Source organism: Dermacentor albipictus, chromosome 1, assembly GCF_038994185.2.
Source record: "Dermacentor albipictus isolate Rhodes 1998 colony chromosome 1, USDA_Dalb.pri_finalv2, whole genome shotgun sequence".
Classification (NCBI taxonomy): domain Eukaryota; kingdom Metazoa; phylum Arthropoda; class Arachnida; order Ixodida; family Ixodidae; genus Dermacentor; species Dermacentor albipictus.
The window spans coordinates 121,863,035-121,885,825 of NC_091821.1; the positions used below are offsets into that span (position 1 = coordinate 121,863,035).

Genomic DNA, 22,791 nt, shown 5'->3' on the forward strand with positions numbered 1-22,791 from the left:
GGTGGTCCAAATTTCCAGAGTCCCCCACTACAGCGTGCCTCATAATCAGATCGTGGTTTTGGCATGTAAAACCCCATAATTGTTTTCGAAAATACCGCAATTTGATCTTTATTGCTCGTCTCACGAATTTTCGGCAGCCTCGGTGAAACGGCCTAGTTAAATTTATTCATATTGATGTACTTAGGAGTATTTGCAATGTTGAATTATCATAACCAACGGAGGGAAGATATGAACGGTCTAAATCAACAAAAAGGAAGGGTTCGGGGATTTAAATTTGCTGGCAGAAGAATTAAGCCACTAGAAATGTGAATAAAGAGCACACATTGACAGGATTGGCGCTCGTCCTGTCGATGTGTGCTTTTTGTCCTCGTTTTTTAGAGCCTTAGTCTTTGTACCAGTATGTCTGACTTACTAGCTCAACCAAAAGCTCGCGCTACATGTTTAAATTTACGACTTATCTGTACAATGGTTTGGGTCCTGATACAACGCTAGGATCGTGTGCGCCTTGGGGGAAGCTTTTCTTCCAGCCTATATATAAATTCAATTTTTCACTGGCGTCACCCGAGGGCGAATGCACTGCATGATTAAACTGCTGTATTGGCCTATAGGTACTATAAATAACTAAGAAAACAAGACTGTTACTTTTCAAAAATACCTTTAATACCTTGATGGCATGAGTCAAAGTTCATTTTGTCTCTATGATTTTCTCTTAAATTGAAGATGCATTGAAAATACAACAAGCTTATTTAATGTTTTAGAACAGCGGTATACGTTCCTATAACCATTAGAGTTGCCAAACTCAGTGTAAGATAGCATCTCGAGTGAAGGGGTCACGTGTGTACCCCTGCCATGCAGCATGGCGAACCACTTCATGCTAAGATTAAACCAGGATCTCATTTGTTTGTGTCTCTCGTCTTCCGTCCTACTGCCTATAGCAGCAGTTCATTCTTCGATCATAAACCAACTAGTATGAGAGAAAATTGGCGCCACACGAAACAGAGCGCTTGGCGCATTGCATTTGCCTCACCAGTCTGAGAAAGGCTTCCTTCATCTGGTTCAGGTAGGTAAGGTTGCCATTTCCGCCCAGGCCGTGTGCCAGGATCTTAAGCGGGGCGCCCGGCCGGTAGGCCCTGGACAGGGTCATTCCGCCGGTGGCGTAGATGTCGAGCAAGTCGCTGCCGCTGCGCGAGTGCAGCCGAAACCTGGTGGCAAGCTCGGCAGGTGGCTTGGGCAGCAGTCGGATGTGCGCCAGCAGTCCTTTCTGGTCGAAACAGCCTACGACGTCGTAGCAGACCTGTGTGGGCAAGTTTCGCAACATAGCAGCTTCAAGCGCGCTGGAGCACATATAATACACGTCGGTGCCTTGAGGTGTCCTTCCGCTTATAAGGGAACGCAAAGGGTTAGCTACCTACTGACTTCCAAAATTGTCCATAATTGTAATACCCCAGAAAGCGGATGGGAGAACTGCACCGCAGTAGCTCAATTGGCAAGAGCATCGCATGCGTAATGCGAAAAGGTGAGATCGTTCCCCACCTGCGGCCAATTGTGTTTTTCATCCATTTTCATTTCCATTATTTCATCATTTCATTAATTCGATTAGTAAGTACAAGTAATACCCCTATGTTGTCCTTGGTTTCCTTTTTTGTTGGCTTCCCATGATACGATATATATATACAAAGTGAAGTCGCCCTTGTTGTAATTCCTGCAATCGCGGCTGAACTGCAGATTACTACCAGCGATGGCACATGCTCCTGGGACCGGATGACAGCTCCGGGGTATAGTTATTGGTTGATTAGGGGAGTTTAACGTCCCAATGTAACACAGGGGCTATGAGTGACGCCCTAGTGGAGGTGTCCGGATTAATTTTGACCAACTGAGTTTCTTTAACGTGCACTTAAGTGTAAGTACACGGATGTTCTGGCATTTCGCGTCCATTTAAATGCGGCGGCCGCGGCTGGGGATCAAGCCCTCGACCTCGTGATGCGGAGAAGAACGCCACAGCTGCTATGCGCGTCACCGCGGCTGGTGGGTCAAAATCGCTCCTCCAGCCGGCTCTTATTCCGACTGATACATACCACGAGCGTGAAAAGCCAATTTTGTGGGCTTTTCACACCGCCCTAAGGAGCGATAGAAGATTGTCATCAGAAAGCAAGCTGTGACCATGATCTTGCAGAATTGCAGCTGCTGAAGGCCGCAAGACCGTTGCTGTTTGTGTAATGAACAGGGCTGGAAAACCGCATGTGACGTAGCACTAAGCATTCGAGTTTTTAATGCGAAGAATTCTTGTCGAATGGAGATGGGTTTTTCCTGTCTGGTATCTGGCCGTTTTGGTGGGCCCGCCTGAAAGGCAGTGCATGCAGTCTAACACAGCGTCTCAAACAGTGACCTAGGATTGAATTTGGAGCGCAAAGCTGTTATCAAACGCCCAGATAACGCTCAATGTGACCTTCAGACCCGGTAGAACACCGGTAAAACAATATGCAAACCCTTGTCGCATGACACATCCGCTCTTGGATTCTAGGCATAGCGCACCTGGGTTCTTCCACAAGCGCACATTGGTGTCAGAAAGAACGCAAATTGGGCTTACTTCTCCCTAACTGGTGGATCGACCAAACACTAGTGATGTCACAGATGAATACACGGTCAGAACCACAATCACTGAACCGATGGATATTGAGTAATTATTTCAATTGATGTACATGCATGTGTAGTTGTACACACATTAGTAGTGTAAAATTGTAAAGGTGCACGTAATCATCATCTCTAACAATGCAATGTGATATGAACACGTCATCTTCACAACTTCTGGTGTGCTCTTCGTTTCATAAAACTATTACGGTTCGTAAGTGCCCCTACACTACCAAACAACAATGTTTCCGAATTCGTAGCGTTCAACTGGAGTCACGACTGCCTATTTTGTTTCAAACTACACAGTGGAATAACCCCCATTGTCCTCCCTCTTCACGTTAATCATTTTCTCCCTTCCCCAGTGGGGAGATCCAACCGGGATCAGCTCCGATTAGCCTACTTGCATCTCCTTTATTTCTTTATTTTCTTAACGACAACAACATAATTTGGGCAAGAACCACCTACGATGATGGTCAATGTAAGCGAATAACCGAGCTCTTCTAGAAAGCTATTCGTTTTAATAAAAGGAGCAATGATACGATATTTTCGAATATTCATTTTTTGCGTTAAATGAAGGACTGGGACGTCTAAACCGTAGATCAGATACTGGCAAGCCTCAGAGCGCCTTAAGTAATTTCATATAATAGCTTTCTACAGCCAATTTTGATTTCGTTTCTAAGGGGTTACTGCGTCGTGAAGTCATGGAGGAGAAGGGGGTCACGTGGCAGAGGACATTGCGACGTTTTGACTCTCGCTCCGGCTCGCGCTTACTTATATGGCAAGGCAACGAGATTCATGTGTTTCATTCAAAGGCATAAATGCTTTCCTTCTGAATCAGTCCAAAAACAAGAAAGGGGCTGACAGATGGAATAGCACACTGTGGTATAAAGTTTGTAAACAGAGATAAGGTGCCTCAGAAAGGCTGGCCTTTGGGTTGTTGGGTAATTGTTGAGCCTTTCTGAGGCACCTTATTCCTGTTTACAAACTTTATACCTTCTGAATCAGTTATGCAGCGCAAAAAAAAAGGAGAGACAGAAAGAGGATACAGCGAAAGAAAAGTGTTTGTTGTTTTATTGCGTCATTCCGTAGATAATAGAGCCGTTAACCAGCCCATCTGTAGCGGTATACAGGTGGCTACGCACACATGGTATGAGCCAGCCAGCCGTGCGTGTGTTGTCTCCAGCGGCGTGATCGCCAGGACGGCTGCTGTCCTCTCCCCTCCAGCCACCGGAGTCTTCTACCGCAGCCGCCACAGGGGGAGAGGGCGACGGGAAAACAGGAGGGCCGTTTTTACCGAGCACTCCAACACAGCATCTAAGCTTTAACACTCAGTTAACACTCCACACTTAACATCCAGCAACACTCAGTTGCTGACAGGTAGTCAGAGATGTCTCGTGGTCGCTCCCCTTGTCGCGGACACGTCCCAAAACTCTCGTGCGACAGCAGGTGCGTCTCAAAGAGCTACAATGTATAGTTGGCGTTCGGCAACGAACGTGCCCCGCTACTCAGTTGTGCGAAAGGACGTGCCTTTTGCGTTGACGCCTTTGTATCGCCGGCGAAAATCCGACCATCGTCGACACTGCCACCGACCATCAAGAAAACGGGCGAAATGGCGAAAGAAAGCTCCATTCGCTTTTTTTTTTTACATAGGCAACATGTTGCTTAGCGCCGACCCTCTGTAGCACGTGCCGTCTGGCAAATTGCGCATAAAGAATCACGTGGTCTTCCTGGAACGCTGACTTCGACGCGACCCATCTGTGGAATTTGCGCCATTTTAACAGAAGTGCGTGTCTTCGGCTTATCGGGCTTGGTCGGATCAAGCTACCTCCGCACTTTACATGCAATCAGTTATCACAAAGGCCGTGAAGTCTGATGCAGCGCGTTTCCGTCGCTGGCATAATGAGAGAGAAATACCTGCTTCTTGGAAGCGACGTTGAACCGAGGCCGCCATCACGTAGTTAAGACAGAGAGAGAGAGAGAGAGATGCCAAGCGTAAGCAACGGAAGCATGCTGAGCCATATGTGGAAAGCGCAACCGGCATGATTTTACGAGATACCGTGTGAAAAGACCTATAGTATAGGCCTACTTTTTTTTTCTGCCTGCTCCTACAGCCCAATGGCTATGGTGTTGCGCTGCTAAGCTCGAAATTGCGGGATCAAATCCTAGACAAGGCGGCCGCATTTCGATGGGGTCGAAATTCAAAAACGCTCGTGGTGAAAATTAATCCGGAGTTCTCCTCTACAGGCTGCTTCAGAATTACATCTTGGTCACGTTGTGATTATGAGGCACGCCGCATATATAGACCAGAACACGCTAGTCTCGCACCCAGACTAACCGAACGCATACTCTCGCAGCCGGGTTGCCCGGTCGACCGGCGCCGTTTTGTACTGGGCTGCCAAAGTGTGTTCGCCGGCGAACAGTAGACATGGCAAGCGCCAGCTCTAGGGCTCCAAAGTGCGGAAATGTGCCCGTTCACACGGATCCAAAGTACAAGAAGTCATCTGGGCATCATTGCGTCGTGTTTGGATGCCAAAACAACCAGCGGAAAAGGAGCAGGTTGCTTAGCGCTGTTTGCGAAGAGCACAACACACGTAGGGAATCGTGCCGGTTCAGTGTTTTCAGCCTGCACCGATTTCCATCCGCAACGAAGAATGCCAAGCTGCGCCACCAGTGGATAGCTGCAGTGAATAGGAAGAACTACCAACCCAGTGAAAATGCACGAGTGAGTATTCAATCTGTGTATATTTTGGTGCCACGTTCAACTTTGCGCCCTACAAACGTAATATGTGTAACACGCAGGTTTCCTCCGAGCACTTTCTGGGCAACAAGCCTACAGAGCAGAATCCCGCGCCGGTGCTTCGCCTTGGCTATAACAAACAGGCAAGCCTTATCGTGTTTTCATTCAGGCAGAGCTCCCGACGGTTAAACGGAACAGTTGAGTTTGCGGTTAGCGATACTTGCAGCGCACGGAATGACCATTAAGCGTGAACGACAAGTTGTAGGCCTTGCTGGTGAGCGTTATTGCTAATGAAAGTAAACCGAAGTCTACTCGTCACGTAGCATGCGTCCACAAAAACGTAAACGACGACTACTCGTCACCGAAGGTGTTCTTGCAGCGCACCTACCTTTACGAGCTGGTGTTGCAGGTGTCATTCGTAACGAATTCATTTGAGCCTCCTGAGCTCTAAAGTGCGTGCGGGCTGTTATGCGGGGCAAAGCGCAAAATATTTCCGTTCATATGGCGAGGAAAATAAGGTGCTTAATTATTCTTGTATTTTGTAACAAAATTTTGATCGTTCTCACTAGTTTTCTTTTACTGTTTTTTTTTTCTAAGGGAGCGCCAACAATCCGATGGCCTCGCACAATCGAAACAGGTCTGGTACCAGGTAGCTGCAGTTGGTGGGGCTAATTTCTTGGAATGCAGGTGCGGTTGTTGTCTTGTACCAAAGGGGTCCTGATGATGCAGCTTTAAGTAAGGATGGTAATTTTACGTGCCCTGTCATGGTTTGTGCAACTGTACAACACCTGCATCTGTCATGCTCGCCCTGTTATACGGGCTTTGACTGCACATGTAGTTGAACATTATAACTACTGTAGTTCCTCATTTTCCAATGAGTGCAGGTTTAGCATCATATGCTGCTTGTTCGAGTGCTGTAGGCTTTTGTTCTGGATGTTGTACTCTTAAGTGGTTGCACGATACAATTGGCCTGGTGTATTTTCTATTTCATTTTGAGAGGACTTTATATCTTCGCAACAGTGATGGCATAGGAAATAACTACAGCCCTTCTTACTATAACATCTATTTTGTTTTCGATGTGCAGGTGGTGAAGGGCAGGCGTCTGCAAACCAGGCAGTCAAACGACCTCGCCAGTTGGTTGCCAAACGCGGCCAACCCAGTAGAGACCATGACAAACAAGACCAAACTGAAAGTGCAGATGACAGTGTTCTGCGTGCTTTAATAATATATGGCACCAACACAGTGCTGTAAATTCCTTCACAGGTTACGTGCCAAAAAGCTCACACGTGTTCTAGCATATAGCGCGCGGTTTGTACAAACGTAATAGCGTACCTACCCGATGTATTCGCTACTGCAGTCTGCACAGCACTCAGTGTGTCCATTGTGGACTTGCATGAGGTCTTGAAGTTTGATTGAATCCAGACAGCGAAAATGACAGGTTAGAAAAAACGCGAAACACGCCTTCCGCCCAGCTAAAAAGCCCAAGTTTCGCTTTCGCGCCGGGTCGCATCTCCCGGCGTGGCAGCCCAGTCCTGCTACTTCGCGGCGCTTGGGATAGATGGCGCGACCGGCGCTCATCAATATGGCGGCGCCCTTTGAATTCACGGTGTTCTGGTGTATAGTGGAGAACTCCAGATCAGTCTTTACCACCTGCGATTCGTTAATGTGCACCTCAATGTAAGTAAACAGGCGTTTTCGGTTTTGGGCGCCTAAAACCCCATAATTTCTTGAAGCCTTCCCCCTCCCCCTTTCGTGTGCGTGTTTGTTTAATGCTATAGTGCAAAAGGGCTATTTCCTATGCAAGAGTTGAGCGAATTGTCCAAAAACGACATGAGCGTTATACAGGGTGTCCCACATAACTTCAGCCAAGAATTTAAATATGAAAGGCGCGTCGGAAGCGAATTTAACCGAACGCATACTATTCGCAATAGCCTATAGTAATTAACTCAGACAATTGTTCGTTTTCCCCATAACTCACTAATTAATTAAGCTTAATTACCCAACATTTTAATTATTGGCTGAGGACCCCAAGTATGATACGCAGCTTTGTAGAGCTCCTTCAGAAACCACCGAACGAGTTGTTTCTTTTACGATACGTCTCACGTAGTCCTTTTTTTCCTGGTTGCTAAGAAAGCCCCCGAAATATGAAAAAAGCCACGTGACAGAGCGTTTGCGCAGGGGTATCGTGCGGCTTTCAATCGCGCGTTCGGTGAACAAGGTCGGCTGCATCGTGACTGGCGACGAGGAAGCGGCAGGGCGTTCTTTATCTCATCGGCAGCGCTCGGCCAGAAGCATGCATTTTCGCAGTCATCCGACGGGAGCCGACCTTGTTCACCAAACGCACGCTTGAGAGCAGCACGATACCGCTGCGCAAGTGCTCCATCACGTGGCTTTTTTTATATTTCGCGGGCTTTCTTTGCAACCCGGAAAAAAGGACTACGTAAGACGCATCGTAAAGGAAACAACTCGATCGTTGGTTTCTGAAGGTGCTCTACAAATCTGCGTATCATACTTCGGGTCCTTAGCCAATAATTGCCAAAAGAAGTTGGGTAATTCAATTTATATATATGTATATATATTTTGGAAAGACGGCAGAGAGGTCGGCCTGATCTAACGGCGCGCCGTTAGTCTGCTATACTCTGCGCAAGGGGACGGGGAATGGGGACATAAAGGCGTCATGAGGGATGATGATGACATAGAAAGAGGGATGCGCAACGGTGAAAGCAAGTTCAGCATTCTGATGGTAAACATTCAGAAATCTCACCCATGAAGCCACTATTAGGTTCCATGTCAAGTCTGTAGCCACAAATTCAAGTGAAATTAAAGATAAAGGCGCTAGGACGAAGCTGGTGTGTGGGCCTCCCCTGCGTGATCAGCACAAGCGCCAAACAAAAGCTTTATAGCATGTAAAGAGCTGCGAAAAGCGGCTCCAGCACGGCGAGCACCTGCAGGGCACTTTTAGCGGCCGCATTCTCGAGACCATCGAGAATCGCGCGCATGGACTCTACCAGGTGGCTCAGCATTTTCTGTACGCTCTCCTTCTCATTGTGTCCATCTCCTTGCTTGCCCGTAGTGTCACCGCTTTCATTGGCCTTCTAATTCTTGGTTTCATGGAGCAGAGGACCACTAGGGCCCACTGGCATGGCCGTAGGCCTAGAGGGCAGCAAAGGCCATTCCGTGTCTTTATCAGCCGGTGGAGAATAATGTTTGCCGCATGCTATCATCGACCTTGAATTAGCAGTAGCGCCGTTACCGTCCTCGATGCACGCACAGGCAGAGGTGGTCGTGGCGCGTGTGCCCCGCTATGTACTTCTTCTGTAATGACTTTGCGACGCTTCTTTCGCGAGCGTTGGTCACTTTGGCGAACAGATTGAGCAGCCTCATTACGTGAAGGTTGGTCTTATGCCATTTTTCGAAGAATACGAACTTCTTGTTTCATCTTCGGGCATTCCTTCGAAGTCGCTTCGCGAGAGCCAGTACAGTTGGGACATTTAAATGAAGACGCGTCACAGCGGGTGGTATTATAAGCTCTCCGCTGCAACGCGAGCAGCTGGCTTTAATTGTACAAACAGTGCTCACGTGTCCTATCTTGAGACATTTCCGGCACTGAACAAGCCTCGGAGCGAATGGTCGTACACAGTGTATCACGTAACCCACTTTGACAGACACTGGTAATGTCGAAGATGCAAATATTAACTTGATACATCGGGAGTGCGCCAAGCAGTGAATCTCAAGAATGCGCACCGATGACTTCAAGAGACTCTTGAGGTCCGTAAGCTTGATTTCAAGCTCGACGTCGGAAATCACACCAGTCGTCTCCTTCCCGTAAGAAATAAAGACGCGGACGGGGATTGCGCTTAACTGTGGAATGGTGTTTAACTTCTCCAGTATTGCGGAATTTTTCACATACATTGTCAGGATGTTCTTGCGAGCGTTGATCCTGATCTCGTTGATTTGCCTAGGGGTAACACTTTCAAAATATTCGGTTAGAAACTGCCTGCTGAGGGAGTTCATGCCGTGCGACGGCGAGAACGACACGTAAGAAACCACGGAGGATTCCTGCTCACTCTGATTCGATGGAGTCGTCTCAGTCGACATACGGCGCATCGTCTTCATACGGCGGCCCATGGCCTCTGGTGTTGAGCTCTTCCAGGAATCGAGCTGGTCCGAGCTTCCAAAGGCACGTCGTCCAAAAATGAGCGATGAAGTAGGCAACTGACCTTGTTCAGGTGGTCGTGGGAACATCTTGCTCATCCTTGATGAAATGACTCTCACGAAATGGCAAAAAGGTGAAAAATTGCATAACAGTGAGAGGCCCAGAGCACCAGTGAGCTCTGGGCACTTATTTAATAATTAATTAATTAATTAATTAGCTTAATTAAATAATGGGTTATGGTGCAAACAAAAAATTGTCTGAGTTAGTATAGGCTATAGTATGCGTTCGGTTAAATTCGCTTCCGACACACCTTTCATTTTAAAATTCTTGGCTCAAGTTATGTGTGACACCCTGCATGTGCTTGAATCTGTTACATTCAGATACAGGTTGTAATGATAACTGGTATTATTTCAATCTTTATAATGCGGTTCTGTATTTGAACACGCATGTTTGTGCTTGGTACCTATACAGGTGCGTTCAGTGTACACACATCACGCAACTAAAATTGCTTACTGGGTTATTGGTACGTTCTTGTTTCCTCTTTTTTATTAAGCCGCGAATTCGCTATAATTTATAACCTAGGGTAAGTAAACTACGAAGATGTACCAAATTTACGATACAATACTACATCTAAAAAAAACAATAAAACATATCTGTTCAATTTCCTTGAAGAACAACCACCAAGGAATTCACGCGGGGCGCCGCACCGCTGATTCGGCCCGCCAACGGATGTGACGTGGCTTAGCTGCTACGAATATTCGCGCCACATTGTGCTCGTCCGTTGGGTGAATCCAGCTTTACACAGAACGCCAGTTTTTACAGATATCGTTATCGAGAGTGAAAACCCTGCGTGGATTAGTATTACTGTATACACGCCAGTTGTTGTCTGTAACGAAAAGACGCAAGCAAATGAAGCTTTTTGTTTGCCCATGAATATACAGGGTGTCCCAGCTAACTTCATTTAGCCAAAATTTTAAAAATATGCAAATGTCACGTAGCTGTACAAAACAAAGTTAATGTTGCTTGCCGTCACTTGGAGATACTCATACGATTTTTTTTCATTCCACCTAATTAGATAATTACTCTTAATTAATTAATCAGCTTCTCAAGTATTATATGTAGATGAAAAGTGTCAACGAGAAAATTGTAGAGCGACATGAAAAACTTCCGGTACAACTTTCTGTTGCTCAATACGTGCCACATAAAAGTGTTTTTCCGAGCGTTAAAGATGCTCGCGAATACACGCGAAATTGCCGCGGGACTGGCCGCTCGAGGCACTTTGGGTGTGTTCGCGGGCTCCTTTCCCGCTCGGAACAACACTTTTATGTGCCACGTATTGAGCAACAGAAAGTTGTGTCGGGAGTTTTTCATGTCCCTCAACAATTTTCTCATTGACACTTTTCATCTAACTATAATACTTGAGAAGCTGATTAATTAATTAAGAGTAATTATCTAACTAGGCGGAACGAAAAAAATCTTTTGAGTATCTCCAAGCGACGGCAAACAACATTACCTCTGTTCTGTCCAGCTACGTGACATTTGCATATTTTTAAACTCTGGCTAGCTTTAGCTGGACAACCTGTATGCCATGACGATGGCAGCTAAGATGAACATCGCCTTGAATATCGCTGCCCATGCGATGGGTGAAAATGTATACTCAAATGCATTGTGCGAAGTGATGTGATGTGCGGAAACATTTTCTGGCAGTGTCGTAACACGGGCACATCAACGCTAATACATGCAATGTAATCTTCTATCTGCTCTGTTTTCGCTTGTTTCGGGTTTTAGCCGGTTATAACGCTTTCTTTTTTTCTTTCTATATCTTTCTTGCTTTAGAAGAGAAAGCGTACAAATTAAGTCGAAACTATCACATACGTTTACTGTAGGCGGAGTTTTGCTACATATGCAGCCGATAAATAGCGAAATTGTACTGCACAAATGCGCAAGCAACTACTAATTAAATCTGTGAATATTTAGGCGTAATTAACTTATTAAGGAATACTCTGTCGGTCCTGCCTTGATATATTCCCCCACCTCTTACCTTGTCTTTATGAGGCATCTGCTGACTCATGACATATTCGATGTTTTCGTGAATCACTTCGAAGTCCATCACCGTTCCCTCCGCAACGCTGCTCTCTTCAGCAAGCGCTCCTTGTCTAAACCGCAGACACACAGTTGAAGACAGAATAAGAACTACATTAATGTACGATTGCCTAAAGAGCTGCATTTTCTATTTCGAAATACGTGGCACAAGCTTGCTTCACAACGAAGCGACTTCCCTACAGAAGGTACTGGAAGTGACTGAGCGCGGTCTGCGTCTTGCAAGCCGAAGAAAACTCCGGCGGTTAGGATTTGTCGAAAGCATTCGATTCTTGAAACTGATTTGAGCTTTGGTCTTTCTCTCTCTCTCTCTCGTGTATGCGCGTTGCGGAGGTGCACAGAGCTCAGTACTTTCAAAACACGTCTTGAAGCATAAAAGGAGAAAAGCAGATGAAGTTTGAGGTGGTCCCTTCCGTCTTGTTAGCGTTTCTCCCTTTTTCTACCGAGAAAGCCAACGGGTGGGCTAACCCGAGCTAACCATTAAGGCGGGAACGGTGGGGGCTGTGTGTAGATGGGCGATAACGGCTTTGTCGAATTCCAGGAATGCCTGCTGTACGGTACCTGCGGTCAACGAGAAAGAGCCACCGCTGCTGCTACCAGGCCATCAGGCTTCCAACCTCCGTGCTTTTAGGCCACGGATTGGCAGGGTAGAAGAAATCGCTAACTTTTCTAAGCATTTCCAGGCACCACTTCGTAAACACACGAAGAAAGCAAATGTTGCGATCTTGTTTTTTTGCTTTGGAAGTTTTGGTTTTCGTTTCTAACAATCATTCAATCATTTTGATATCGAAACCAAGCTAGCCGAGCCAAATCAATCCACAACTGTCATGGCGGCTTCTACAGTGACCAGCTTTGTTGATACTGGTGAAAAAACTAATGTTGTTAAAGGTGACAGATCTACCAGCACCATTCCCGTAATCAGTACCGGTGGCCATGCGTCTGCTAACGAAAGACATCCAATTTTTCTGTTGTCAGCGGATTACAGCCGCCGCGAAAAGTACTATCGACCAAGTAAGTCCGTCACCCATGTATCGGAACGGAACTTCGATTTCAGCCTTCGTTATTTGCGCAAATATTTGAGAGGGGAAAAGTTGTTTTTTAAACGAAAAGTTTCATTGCACTTGTTACCATGTGAGGATCACATATATACGTAATGAATCGCGGCTAACATAGTGAGTCTATTAGCCATGATTCTGACGAGCTGCAAACTTGTTGGTGGGTGTTTTCTCTGAAGTACTGTGCAGTTCCGTGCGAAGCGTGTTACGCTATCATCGTTTAACTGTTTGTTCATTTTCGTGATTCAAAACGGTTTTTCACTATCTTGTTCTCCCCAACTGCAGCACGAAATGATGTTCGAATAATCAAGGGACGCATGATGTGCTATCTTGAATGTCTGAATACTTCTGTTTACGTTGGCACTGATGCATATGGCATTAACTCATATCTCATATACACATTCGCTTAAGTGAGATAAAAAATGCCAAGTTGGTTTAGCTCGCTATTTAATGCAACCGTCGTTTTGTGTTTTAGCGAAAAGGCTACAGGATAAACAAAACCATTGCGAAAGCGCATTATGCAACTGCTTGGACTATAAACCTCTGCCTTCCGCACTTAATGAACCGCGGACAATGTTTCTTCCTTCTACAATGATGCTTTGACTCGTGCTGGGGTGTGAGCTCATTAACTGTTTTTGACAAATTGCCTCTTGTTTTGAAATTTGTTGCCATAATATTTTGTAAACGGACATTGTATGTCACTATGTGTCCTGTGTCTTGCTCCTTCTCGGTATCTTAATCATGCGTTCACTAAGTGGTTCGAAGCTACGTGGTATTGAATTTCAGATTTTTCAGTGGCCCTTTGTCATCTTTAATACTTTCTTGCCACGATATCTGTCCATCGCGATATCACAGAGCACTGACCGGTGCTCTGTGACATCACGTATCTGAACTAATCTCATAATTTCTTGCCATAGTTTATCGATGTTTCCTGCTTTCTTGGGACTGCGTTTTAACGACCTAATTTGTGTACAAGCGTCACCTTTGATGTAGCATTTATCGGATACGCTGGTTTCTCGCTGACCTTGCCAACATTTCAGCTGATCTACATGTTAACTGTATCATTCCAGTGACCCATGTGCAAATGTTAGATTGGTCCTGCATGAGAACTATATCACCATTTCTTTTTCTCTCTCTTCATTTAACCAAAAGTGTTAATGTTGTGCCTCGTTAAAGCTGGTGTTGCTACTCATATTGTCTTCAAGACTGCGGTACAGAATTACTGTGCAGGCACCATTCGCGCCGTCATGAGTTCCTTTCCTCTCTGTTATTTAGAGAGCAGTGTGCTAGGAAAAGTTTTGCTTGTTACCTGTAAATGGCTTGCACGCTGTGCTGTGTGTGTGTGTATTCCAGTGCTGACTGTGGTGTTGGGATCATGTTGGCCTTGTCATCTATCAGGCCAGCGTTGCTTTGCTCTCAATATTTGTTTATTATACATACTTTCAAGGCCCGAAGGCACTACACAAAGGAGTGGTACGTAACAAGGGCAGGTGATATGCAGACAATGGTATAAGAAAAAAAAAACGTTAAGCGATAGCGTGATAGACTGCTGTTTTGAATGAAGGTGTATCTGCGATCTGAATGATGGAAGCAGGAAGGTGGTTCCAGTCGACACTTCTGCGCGGTAAAAAAGAATCATGATACTTGTTCGTTCGGCAGGATGGGACAGCAACTTTATATCTGTGGTCAGAACGGGATGAAACGTAGAAAGGTGTGGTGATAAGTTGATTCTTGAGCGCGTGGTTAGAGTGATAAACCTTGTGGAATAGGCAAACGCGAGCACATTTGCGACATAATGATATGACACTTCCACGTGTGGCCTCGCTAGACGCAGCCGCGCTCGCGGTTCACTTGTTTACCGCAGTGGATGATCTGTCGGCGTACTGAAGAAATACGAAAGAGAGACACATGCGGTCTCTGCTCGTGCTCGTAATCGCTTTATTCTGATCGACACTCTGGCCGCTCAGCTGTTTGGCGCGCAGACTCACCGCGCCTACGTAGCAGTGCGACCCGATCGATTCTTTCTCCCGCTTCTTCCCTTCCCTCCCGTTTCGACGGCCTTGTTTTCTTTTTCTCCGTCGGACGTTTCCATACTGTGTCAGAAAGGAGGAGCCATGTTGGTAGTTCTGAGAACCGCCGCTCACCCGTACGCTCCTTGAACGAGGGCTGCGATTGTTGCGTATATGCCGACTTCGCAAAGCGCCGCTGACACTCGTAGCCCGCTCGGCGAAGACCATCCCGAGAGCGCCGAGCTATCGTATCCTTGTTTTCCTAAGCGCTTGTTGGAAATTCAAAATGGCAGGTAGGGAAGTCGATCGCCCGCAGTTGCGGCTTTTGTTGCGGTGCTGTATCTAATTTGCCGGCATCGTTCGTTTCACTTACCTGCATTAATCGTTGTATTTACCGCTAGTGATTATTTAATTTACAAGCGTTAATTATGTCATGCGTCAACACCATCCGGTGTGATCGGTCTCTGCGCGCGTGTGACGATTCGTGCAAGCAACTTGCGCTAGGGTGTTTCCCAACAGCACACAGCTAAGGTTCTTGTTTATGCAAAGTAAGTTGCGTTTTACTGAAGCCTGTTGCTACATTCTCTGTTTGATGTGAATGTTTTCGACTGGTGTAGCAGAATTATTTGTAATCCAATCCCCATTTGTAACGAATTAAAAAAGGAGCAATGAACTTTTAAAAAGAACAATCTTGATCTGGGAGTAGGAAAATAAGGGACGTCACTTGTTCTGTCAGTTATTTTAACCTCAGATATCATTGTATTTGATCAGGCATATTGTCATTAGTGAACATGACCACAATGTCTAGTACATTTCCATATGTTTGTATATGCTTCACAGCTACTGCTTCACGAGTCATTATACATCAGATCAGCATATTGTGAATGGGGAGGGGGTCTTCATCTGTGCGCTAAATGTGGCCTACCTACTAGAGCTGAGGTCACAGCCATTGTCTTTGGAAAATATTCACATCAGTTGGCATTGACATTTGTATCATTCTGCATAAGCAAAGGAAACCCATTTCGATAAACACATCCCTCCTGTCATGGCTCCACTGCATTGCTTACTTCTGGAAAGGTTTTGCACAAAGTGTAATTTAGCTGAACAGAATAGCTTTTTTTTTTCTATAATTTGTTTGCTTGCTAATCATGCTGATTACAGGTACAATCGCATGGAAAACTCTGGAGACCATAAATGTAGAAAAAAAGAATGCAGCCTAGATATAGAGCAAGGAAAAAAATGGTACAGGCCTGGCTTCACGTTTGACCACTGCAACGCACTGAAAAAATTTTGAATTTTTTGTTGATGCTGCAGTCTCGAAACTTTTGTTCATGAGGGTACATTTTGATGACTACACATTACACACATGCTGTTCATATAATCTACTTTGTTGATTTTGTCCATATTTCATTAGAATGATAAACAGTTTGATGATGCAATCTGAAAGTTCATTAACAGCACTTAACAAAATGTTTTGATACGGTTGATGTGATGTCTGATATATTTAAGCCCACTGGTTGACTCATCATTAGACATAAGACAATTTATGTAAAGTATGCAGTGTTAAATTTATAAAATCCTACCCACAGAATAATTCTTAATCACTTCTTTTTTAACATGCACATTTGTGTCCTTGAGTATCATCATTATGCTAAGAAAAGCAGCTGATTCTGTAGACATGTACAAGTGGGGACTGATCTTTCTGCAGGTTTGTTGCTTGTTGTCATTCATTTCTCCATGTAATTTCTCGCTCACTTGAGTTTGTGTACCACATACCTGGCAAATTTGCTTGATCAATTAAAGGGTCACTAAAGAGAAAAATCAGTTGAGCTGTGGTAGTAAGTTACACTTATATAATGCAATAAAAGTCACTCTAACTGTGATAGGAGGTATGGTAAGTCAGAAGAAGAATTTTAAAAATATGAAAGACAGGTGGCGATGACGCCTTGAAGTTCCTGCAGCAGCATGGCGAGACATCATGGATTTTGATAGTGTCTGCTCAGCTGCAGCTAATTTTTATTGGTGAAGATAAACTACATTGTTCTCTAAAGGAGCCAAAGAGTTCACTTAGAAAGTTTTGCAAACTTTTGCTTAACCTCAATGTCCCAAATATGTTAAAATACTCAGAAATCTGTGGCATCTCACGGACGTATTCGTGCTGGGACTTCGGTGCGAAATTCAATAGGGGAACTTCGGCCTTCATTTTCTAGCTATTAACCTCTTACCAAGAAACTAACCAAAATGAAATTTTGAATGAATACATTATCAATCTAAACTTATGTAGTGTTTCTCTTTGGTGTCCCTTTAAAGCTCTGTGACTGAACTATTTCCACCTTGTCCTTGAATTAAGTGGTGACCTCAGGAAACATGTTTCAGGCATATTTTTTGGAATGGGATCACCCAACATCTCTGTCCATTGAACACTCTGTGACACCTTTGCTGTTGTTGTAGAAAAAACATTTACACTTTGTGTTATCCCTTTAATGGATGAGCACATAGAGAATTTTGGGCTGTGATTGAGAAGCATGCTCATAACATGGCTTATTATGCACCTCCGACACAAGACAATGTTCATGCTGAAAATACATTAAAAATACATTGCCAGTGGTTGCTTTAATGGCTGCCATGCCATCAGTGTTGCCACCTGCACTTTGTGATAGACTTAATTTCTGCTAATTGCTTATATCCAATATATCATCTGTTTTAAAATTTTGGCTCAACTGTCTGGCTAGAAGCATCAATCTTGTAGGGTTGGCTTCCGGCTGCCATGTCCACGTCTGAATGTAGAAGTATGCAAAAGTACCTTCAGAGTAACACCATGATTTCTCTATAGAACAAGGGTCGATGAAGTTCGTGTAATGTGTCTGTGACGTTATTTAACCTTCCGAACTTGCTTTGGCATAATAAACACCTGGTGTTATTGTTGTGTCAGATATGACAAGGAAACACTGATAAAATGTAAACTCGCCTTCAATTTGCCCTGCTTGCCACATCTTGTATTTCTGCAACATTTCTGCTTGCTCTGTGCATTTGAGATCCTTGACATGCTCCCTTAGCCGGCCAATGGCCAAGGACACGATCTACCTCTGCAACTTTCGCGTCTCAGTTGACGGGGAGTGGCTGTGCCTCAAGGAGCTTGCTGATGTCCAGTTTGACACCCAGAAACCCCTTGCAGTCACAACTCCTTATGCCTTCGAGGGTGTGTGCTTCATTTGGACCCTGCCTTTGTGCTGCACTCTTCTGTAGCACTGCAGCAATGTAGTTGCTGTTAGTGTCTTTATTTGATTGGAGTTATCCTGGGTGTTCTATCGCTATTTTCATGATTAGCTTAATCCTGCTGTCTTACTACCACTTTCATGTGTGAGGTTTTAACAATACTGCATTCTGATAGTGAGAGTTCGAATAAAGGGAATACTTCTGTACCTCATGTTGTGAATTGTATTTTTTATGGTACGCCTTTTCTATAACATTATTTTCCAGCTTATATTTTCTACTAGTTGACTTATGTCTGTATATTAGGGATGTGCGAATATCCAAAATTTTGAATACGAATCGAATAATTTCTTTGTTTGATTAATGTTTTATTTGAGAATTCACTATTTGAAATTGGCAAATATTCGTTTCTGTTCAGATATTGAGTAATGTATACCAACTGTTGGTGCAGTACAATAAAAAAGACCTACGTTAAATGAGACTCGCAGATGATTCTGCTGCAAGAGAACCATGGTTGTTGTGCAGATGCACCAGTTCCTGAACAAACGCATAATGTGAATGACTTCTGTACAATAGTATCCAGTCGATACATATGCATGCTCGATTTAGGGAGCGTACGAATGTGTTGTCTCAATTGAGGCAACTCACTTCATTATTTTTCCAATCTCACCATTTTTGGAGGGAAACATTAAGTGAGTTTAGACTAATAAAGTATTTTTAAAAAACTATTTTCATTAATTTCATGATGATGATGATGACAAAATGTATTTATTAAGGGATGGCGCGAAGGCCTATAATGGGGAATAGGAAGGGGAGGGGGGAGGCGTACTCAGAGTCGTCCTAGAAGCTGCGCGTCCTTGGCGAAAGCCAAGAGTGAGTCCAGAATGGCCCTATCGGAATCCATCGAGCCAGTTGCCGGTCTAATCCACTCCTCGTAGGACGACACTCGCACCGCCCTCAGGTGGTGGCCCCGCTGTTGAGCGTGTCGCTGGCACTCCCAAAACAGATGGGCTGCGAATGGCCGTGTAGCCATGTCGCAGTCAGGGCACCTGTGTGGCGTCTGGAGCGCTTCTTGGTCCGCGGAGGCTGTGGGATGGCCGGGTTCCTGTGATGGAAGGGAGTTGGGAGACGGAGATGGAGGGTGTCTTTCCCGGCGTGGCCGGTACTGTCGCCACCACTGCAGCACATCCGGTGTGAGGACGAAGCCGGAACGGAGCCTGAATGAAATGAAATGAAGGCCAATGTTCTATTTTTTTTATTTTACACCAAAGCCCTAGTGCCGATATGTCACTGTAGGGTCATTAATTTCCAAGTATTTTTTCATATTTGGGCCATGTTGGCTTCGTAGAAGTACCTGTAACTCCACTAGTTGAATTTTCGCTTCCTTTAAAATACAGTGTACTCTACTTTTACAGATACAAAATTAACTAGGACCTAGCAGATACCATCAAAATCCACAATATCACGGCGAAGTGGTGTGGGATCCTCTAAAGTGGCGCCGCCACCCATCTTTCATTTTCGCGTATTTTCTGGCTAGTCTTTTCTGTTGGTAAGAATGCCTTTTTTTGGTATTGTAAAAAACTAGCGAAATCATTTTTTTTTAGTGTCTTTTAAAGTTATATGCAGTACTGTAGTACTTATACTTATATACTTCAAACATACCATGTGCAAGTGGTGACGTGCTGTTTTATTTGTTACATTGTCTTTGCCATGGTGCATCTGATACAACCGCCTTTCAGTTGTTTCTTGCATACAAGCTTTTCCAGTGGTTTACCATCCAGTTAAGAGCCATTATATGTAGTATGTAGTGAATACTAACATGAGTAAGCTTTTTTTTGTTGAACAGAGAGTCTATGTAACCTATATATTTCAGCTTGTTTAGAAATTGGAGATATATTATATTTGAGTCGATATTCAATTGTAGTTTTTCTCTTATATTCATATTTGTTCAAAAATTTCGCTATTCGGACACCCCTACTGCATGTGCTCTCTTTTAATATCTGAGCGAGTGTGAATATTTCTCTGCATATCTTCATGTATCTTGTCATTTATGTAGGTACGTTCGGTGTTATGGTGCACCCACAGTAGTAAAGACAGAACATGGAGACGGTGATTGCTAATCGGCTGACGAGGAAATGATTCCATTTTTTGTTGAAAGATATGTGTGTATAAAAAATTGAACTCTCTTTGGTGTCTTTATGGCTTACCTGATTGCTTTATTCATTTAGTCATTAAGTTGGCCTATTACTGCTCATGTTATGCCTTCTTGGTCTGCATTTTTGTCATTTTGCCTTCATAACAACTTGTATTAGTTCTCATGCTGCTAATGTTTACTCGTTATGTGTGTTTCTTATTGGCTTCTGCTTCCTGCAGAGGTTTATTTCTGTTCTAATAATTTAATTCATGGGTATCAACTATGCTGACAGGCTTTTCTCTCATTCAAGTAATGTTATTCATTCAGTGTGTGGGATTTCCCTGAACATTGAAAGGCACAAAATCTTCTTAGAACTGTTGCAATGTTATTGTAAAAACTCTCTCAAAGACTAGTAGCTAGTCTTTGCTACCAAGCACAGCATTGCTGTGTTGAAAGTTTTGGAAGGAAATGGGAGGCTACTAAATGAATGATCAACGGACTGTTGTGAAAAAAAATTTGTTGCAATAATACCTTGGCTTGGGCGAGTTGGTTAATCATGACAAGTCTTCATAAAAAATGTGCCAAAGATGAAGATAAAAGGAACACACATGACATGTAGGCTGTGTGACAGTAGGCTGTGTTCCTTAGAAAATCATAATTTATTGATTCTAAATGCACAGCAGTTCTTGTTAACAATATTTGGCACCTATATATACCATAAGTGACAGCTTTAGTGCCTGTTATGGGCACCTAAGAAATAATTTTTGATGCCTGGTTATCTGGGCTCTAGTTACAAGGTCTTAGCGTACCTAATTTTTATCCAACAAAAAGACAATTTTGTAGGGACATTGCATTCATGTGTAGTGCTGCTCCAGCTTCCAACTGCATCTCCTTGTAACAAAGTGGCAAGAAAGCTTTTGTGTAAAGGTGTCCATTTTTCGGTCGCAGGTTGCGTAGATTGACAGTCAGAGAAATAAATGCAACAAGAATGGCAATGATAGGGGGTACGCAGTCCAATGTTCTTCATCCAAGACTTTTGAAAATACAAGAAAGACAATGCATGCCCTCAAATCAGATTTTTCACCGTCTCCTGTCCCCATTTCTCTCACCCACTGACGTAGCCACTCGCTGCCAATGGCAAGAGCTTGAAGTGCCTATGTAATGGAAGTTTGCACTTCATGGTTGCCTACATGTTCTATGTTCACGGATGTTGTTCTATATCATTGATGGTGCCGTTAACCCTGGTAGCAATCTACTTTCGCACATTCTAGTATATCTCATGGCTCCCACTAGTTGAGCATCCTGGGACTGCGCAGTGTCTCTTTTCTTTCATAGCCTGCGCAGGCAGTTCAGCACAGCACAGTGAACAAAAAAAGAAAAGGGTTGTGGCAACAACTTGCACTGCAGGAACAAATCACGAGTATATTGCATGTGCAAAATGAGGCAACGAGGCGACAAGGCTACTCTCGAGTGAAAAGATAAAATTTTCTGGGAACTTTTCGTGCTCCCACTTGTCCCTAACATAGAGCGATGCTTAGAGGCCAGAGGCTACTAGCCAGAGCCAAAGCCAGGACCCCTACCGTGTTTTGTAGATGGGATGCCTTTTTATTTTTGTTTTTAACGGTCCTGTCTATTTGTGGTAATACAAGAAGTACAGCGCAAAAGAAAAATAAAGCCTAATTGTAATATGTCATTTTTTATATCAGTGCAAAGGTTATCTGCAAATTTGTTTTTAATCAATCACGGACGAACAAGTGGTGACGTCGAGTATGCTGCTGGTGAGTGCCACTGGGCAGTGATGGGGTTGCATTGATATAATGATTTGTTTACGTGATTAAAACATTAGCTATTTTGGTACCTGTGCTTTGATCTTCACTAGAAGCATCTCCAACTAATAAAAAGACAGTTGCTTGAAACATGTTTGAGAGCCCCTTTGAAAACTGAGCTGTTTGCATAACCTTTTTTGCAAATATTCACACATTGCCACTGTTTATCAAATTAAGTTTTTGTTTAAAAGACATTTTAAAATTTGCAGTTATTTGGTGGTGTACATATTAAGAAAATGTGCTTTAATGAACATGGGTTAAAACCAATTTGTGAGCTTGATTTGTTTAGCCTTTTTGTCACTTCAAATGAGCAGTTCATCATGCTTCTTTCACATGGTTGATCTCTTCGCCCACTGTTGTTATTTGAGAGTTTGATACGATGCAAGTCTCCACCTGGTTAACCGCTGATTTTATTGCATTTAAGTGTACCTTCAAAGTGCAATATTGTCGTTATTTGATGATGTCTTCATGAGCTCTATGTAATGATGTCAAGCAGAAAACTTACACAAATTAGGTAAAGTATATGAGGAGTGGTTTGCTCAAACCGTTTTTTGTTACCCCTTAACTGCCATGACAAATTTGGAATTTTTAAGAGTGTGGAATTTTTTTTAGGCCTGCATATCTTGTGCCAATTTCGTTAAAAAATATGACACCGAGAATGCCTATTGAATTTGTACAGGTCTTGTTGAAAAAAAGTGAAAGTCGTTATGTGCTATTTATTTGTCAGAATTACAAGAAACTGCACATATAATGTGAGCAAAAATAATGGAAAGTTCACAACGAGCTATCTCATCATTGGCACCACAGGAAACTTGTGGTGATGAGTTGCTTCATCATATGCAGTTAAGGGGTTAAGGAATATTTCTTGAATTGTTTTTTGTTGTCATGTGCTTTGTCATGTGTTCATGTGTTCTTGCGTTCCTGGAAAGAGTG

At 43.8% G+C, this 22,791-nt stretch overlaps 3 protein-coding genes across 5 annotated transcripts in view; 2 read left to right on the forward strand and 1 right to left on the reverse strand.

The window, feature by feature from the left end:
• Nucleotides 1–11,640, reverse strand: part of LOC135904826 (pancreatic triacylglycerol lipase-like) — a 32,178-nt gene extending 20,538 nt beyond the window's left edge. Inside the window, exons 1-2 of the mRNA XM_065435811.1 lie at nt 11,563–11,640; nt 1,028–1,294 (exon numbers count right to left, since the gene is read on the reverse strand). Of these exons, the coding sequence (XP_065291883.1) occupies nt 1,028–1,294; nt 11,563–11,631 (336 nt within the window). The 5' untranslated portion in view covers nt 11,632–11,640. The remainder of the gene's footprint in view (nt 1–1,027; nt 1,295–11,562) is intronic.
• LOC139055710 (uncharacterized) lies at nt 5,035–6,984 on the forward strand. The gene is made up of 3 exons (XM_070533244.1): nt 5,035–5,350; nt 5,428–5,508; nt 6,450–6,984. The coding sequence occupies exons 1-3, from the start codon at nt 5,054–5,056 to the stop codon at nt 6,585–6,587; spliced, it is 516 nt and encodes a 171-aa protein (XP_070389345.1). The 5' UTR covers nt 5,035–5,053; the 3' UTR covers nt 6,588–6,984.
• Nucleotides 11,641–12,419: 779 nt separating the features above from the next.
• LOC135904821 (RUN and FYVE domain-containing protein 2) overlaps nt 12,420–22,791 on the forward strand; it is a 116,904-nt gene continuing 106,532 nt past the window's right edge. Inside the window, exons 1-2 of one of the 3 annotated variants that reach the window (XM_065435805.1) lie at nt 12,496–12,632; nt 19,314–19,447. Coding sequence is in view for 2 of the 3 variants with exons in the window: in XM_065435802.2 (XP_065291874.1) it covers nt 14,860–14,933; nt 17,742–17,884 (217 nt within the window). In the remaining variant the exon portion in view is untranslated. Of the gene's footprint in view, nt 12,633–14,654; nt 14,934–17,741; nt 17,885–19,313; nt 19,448–22,791 lie in introns of those variants that run through there. The other 2 variants (XM_065435802.2, XM_065435804.1) reach the window with 2 other exon arrangements.

Coding starts and splice junctions, on each gene's coding strand:
- LOC139055710 (XM_070533244.1), top strand. CDS start 5,054: ATGGCAAGCGCCAGCTCTAGGGCTCCAAAGTGCGGAAATGTGCCCGTT. Junction 5,351..5,427: donor AACCCAGTGAAAATGCACGA/GTGAGTATTCAA, acceptor TGTAACACGCAG/GTTTCCTCCGAGCACTTTCT. Junction 5,509..6,449: donor GCCTTGGCTATAACAAACAG/GCAAGCCTTATC, acceptor TTCGATGTGCAG/GTGGTGAAGGGCAGGCGTCT.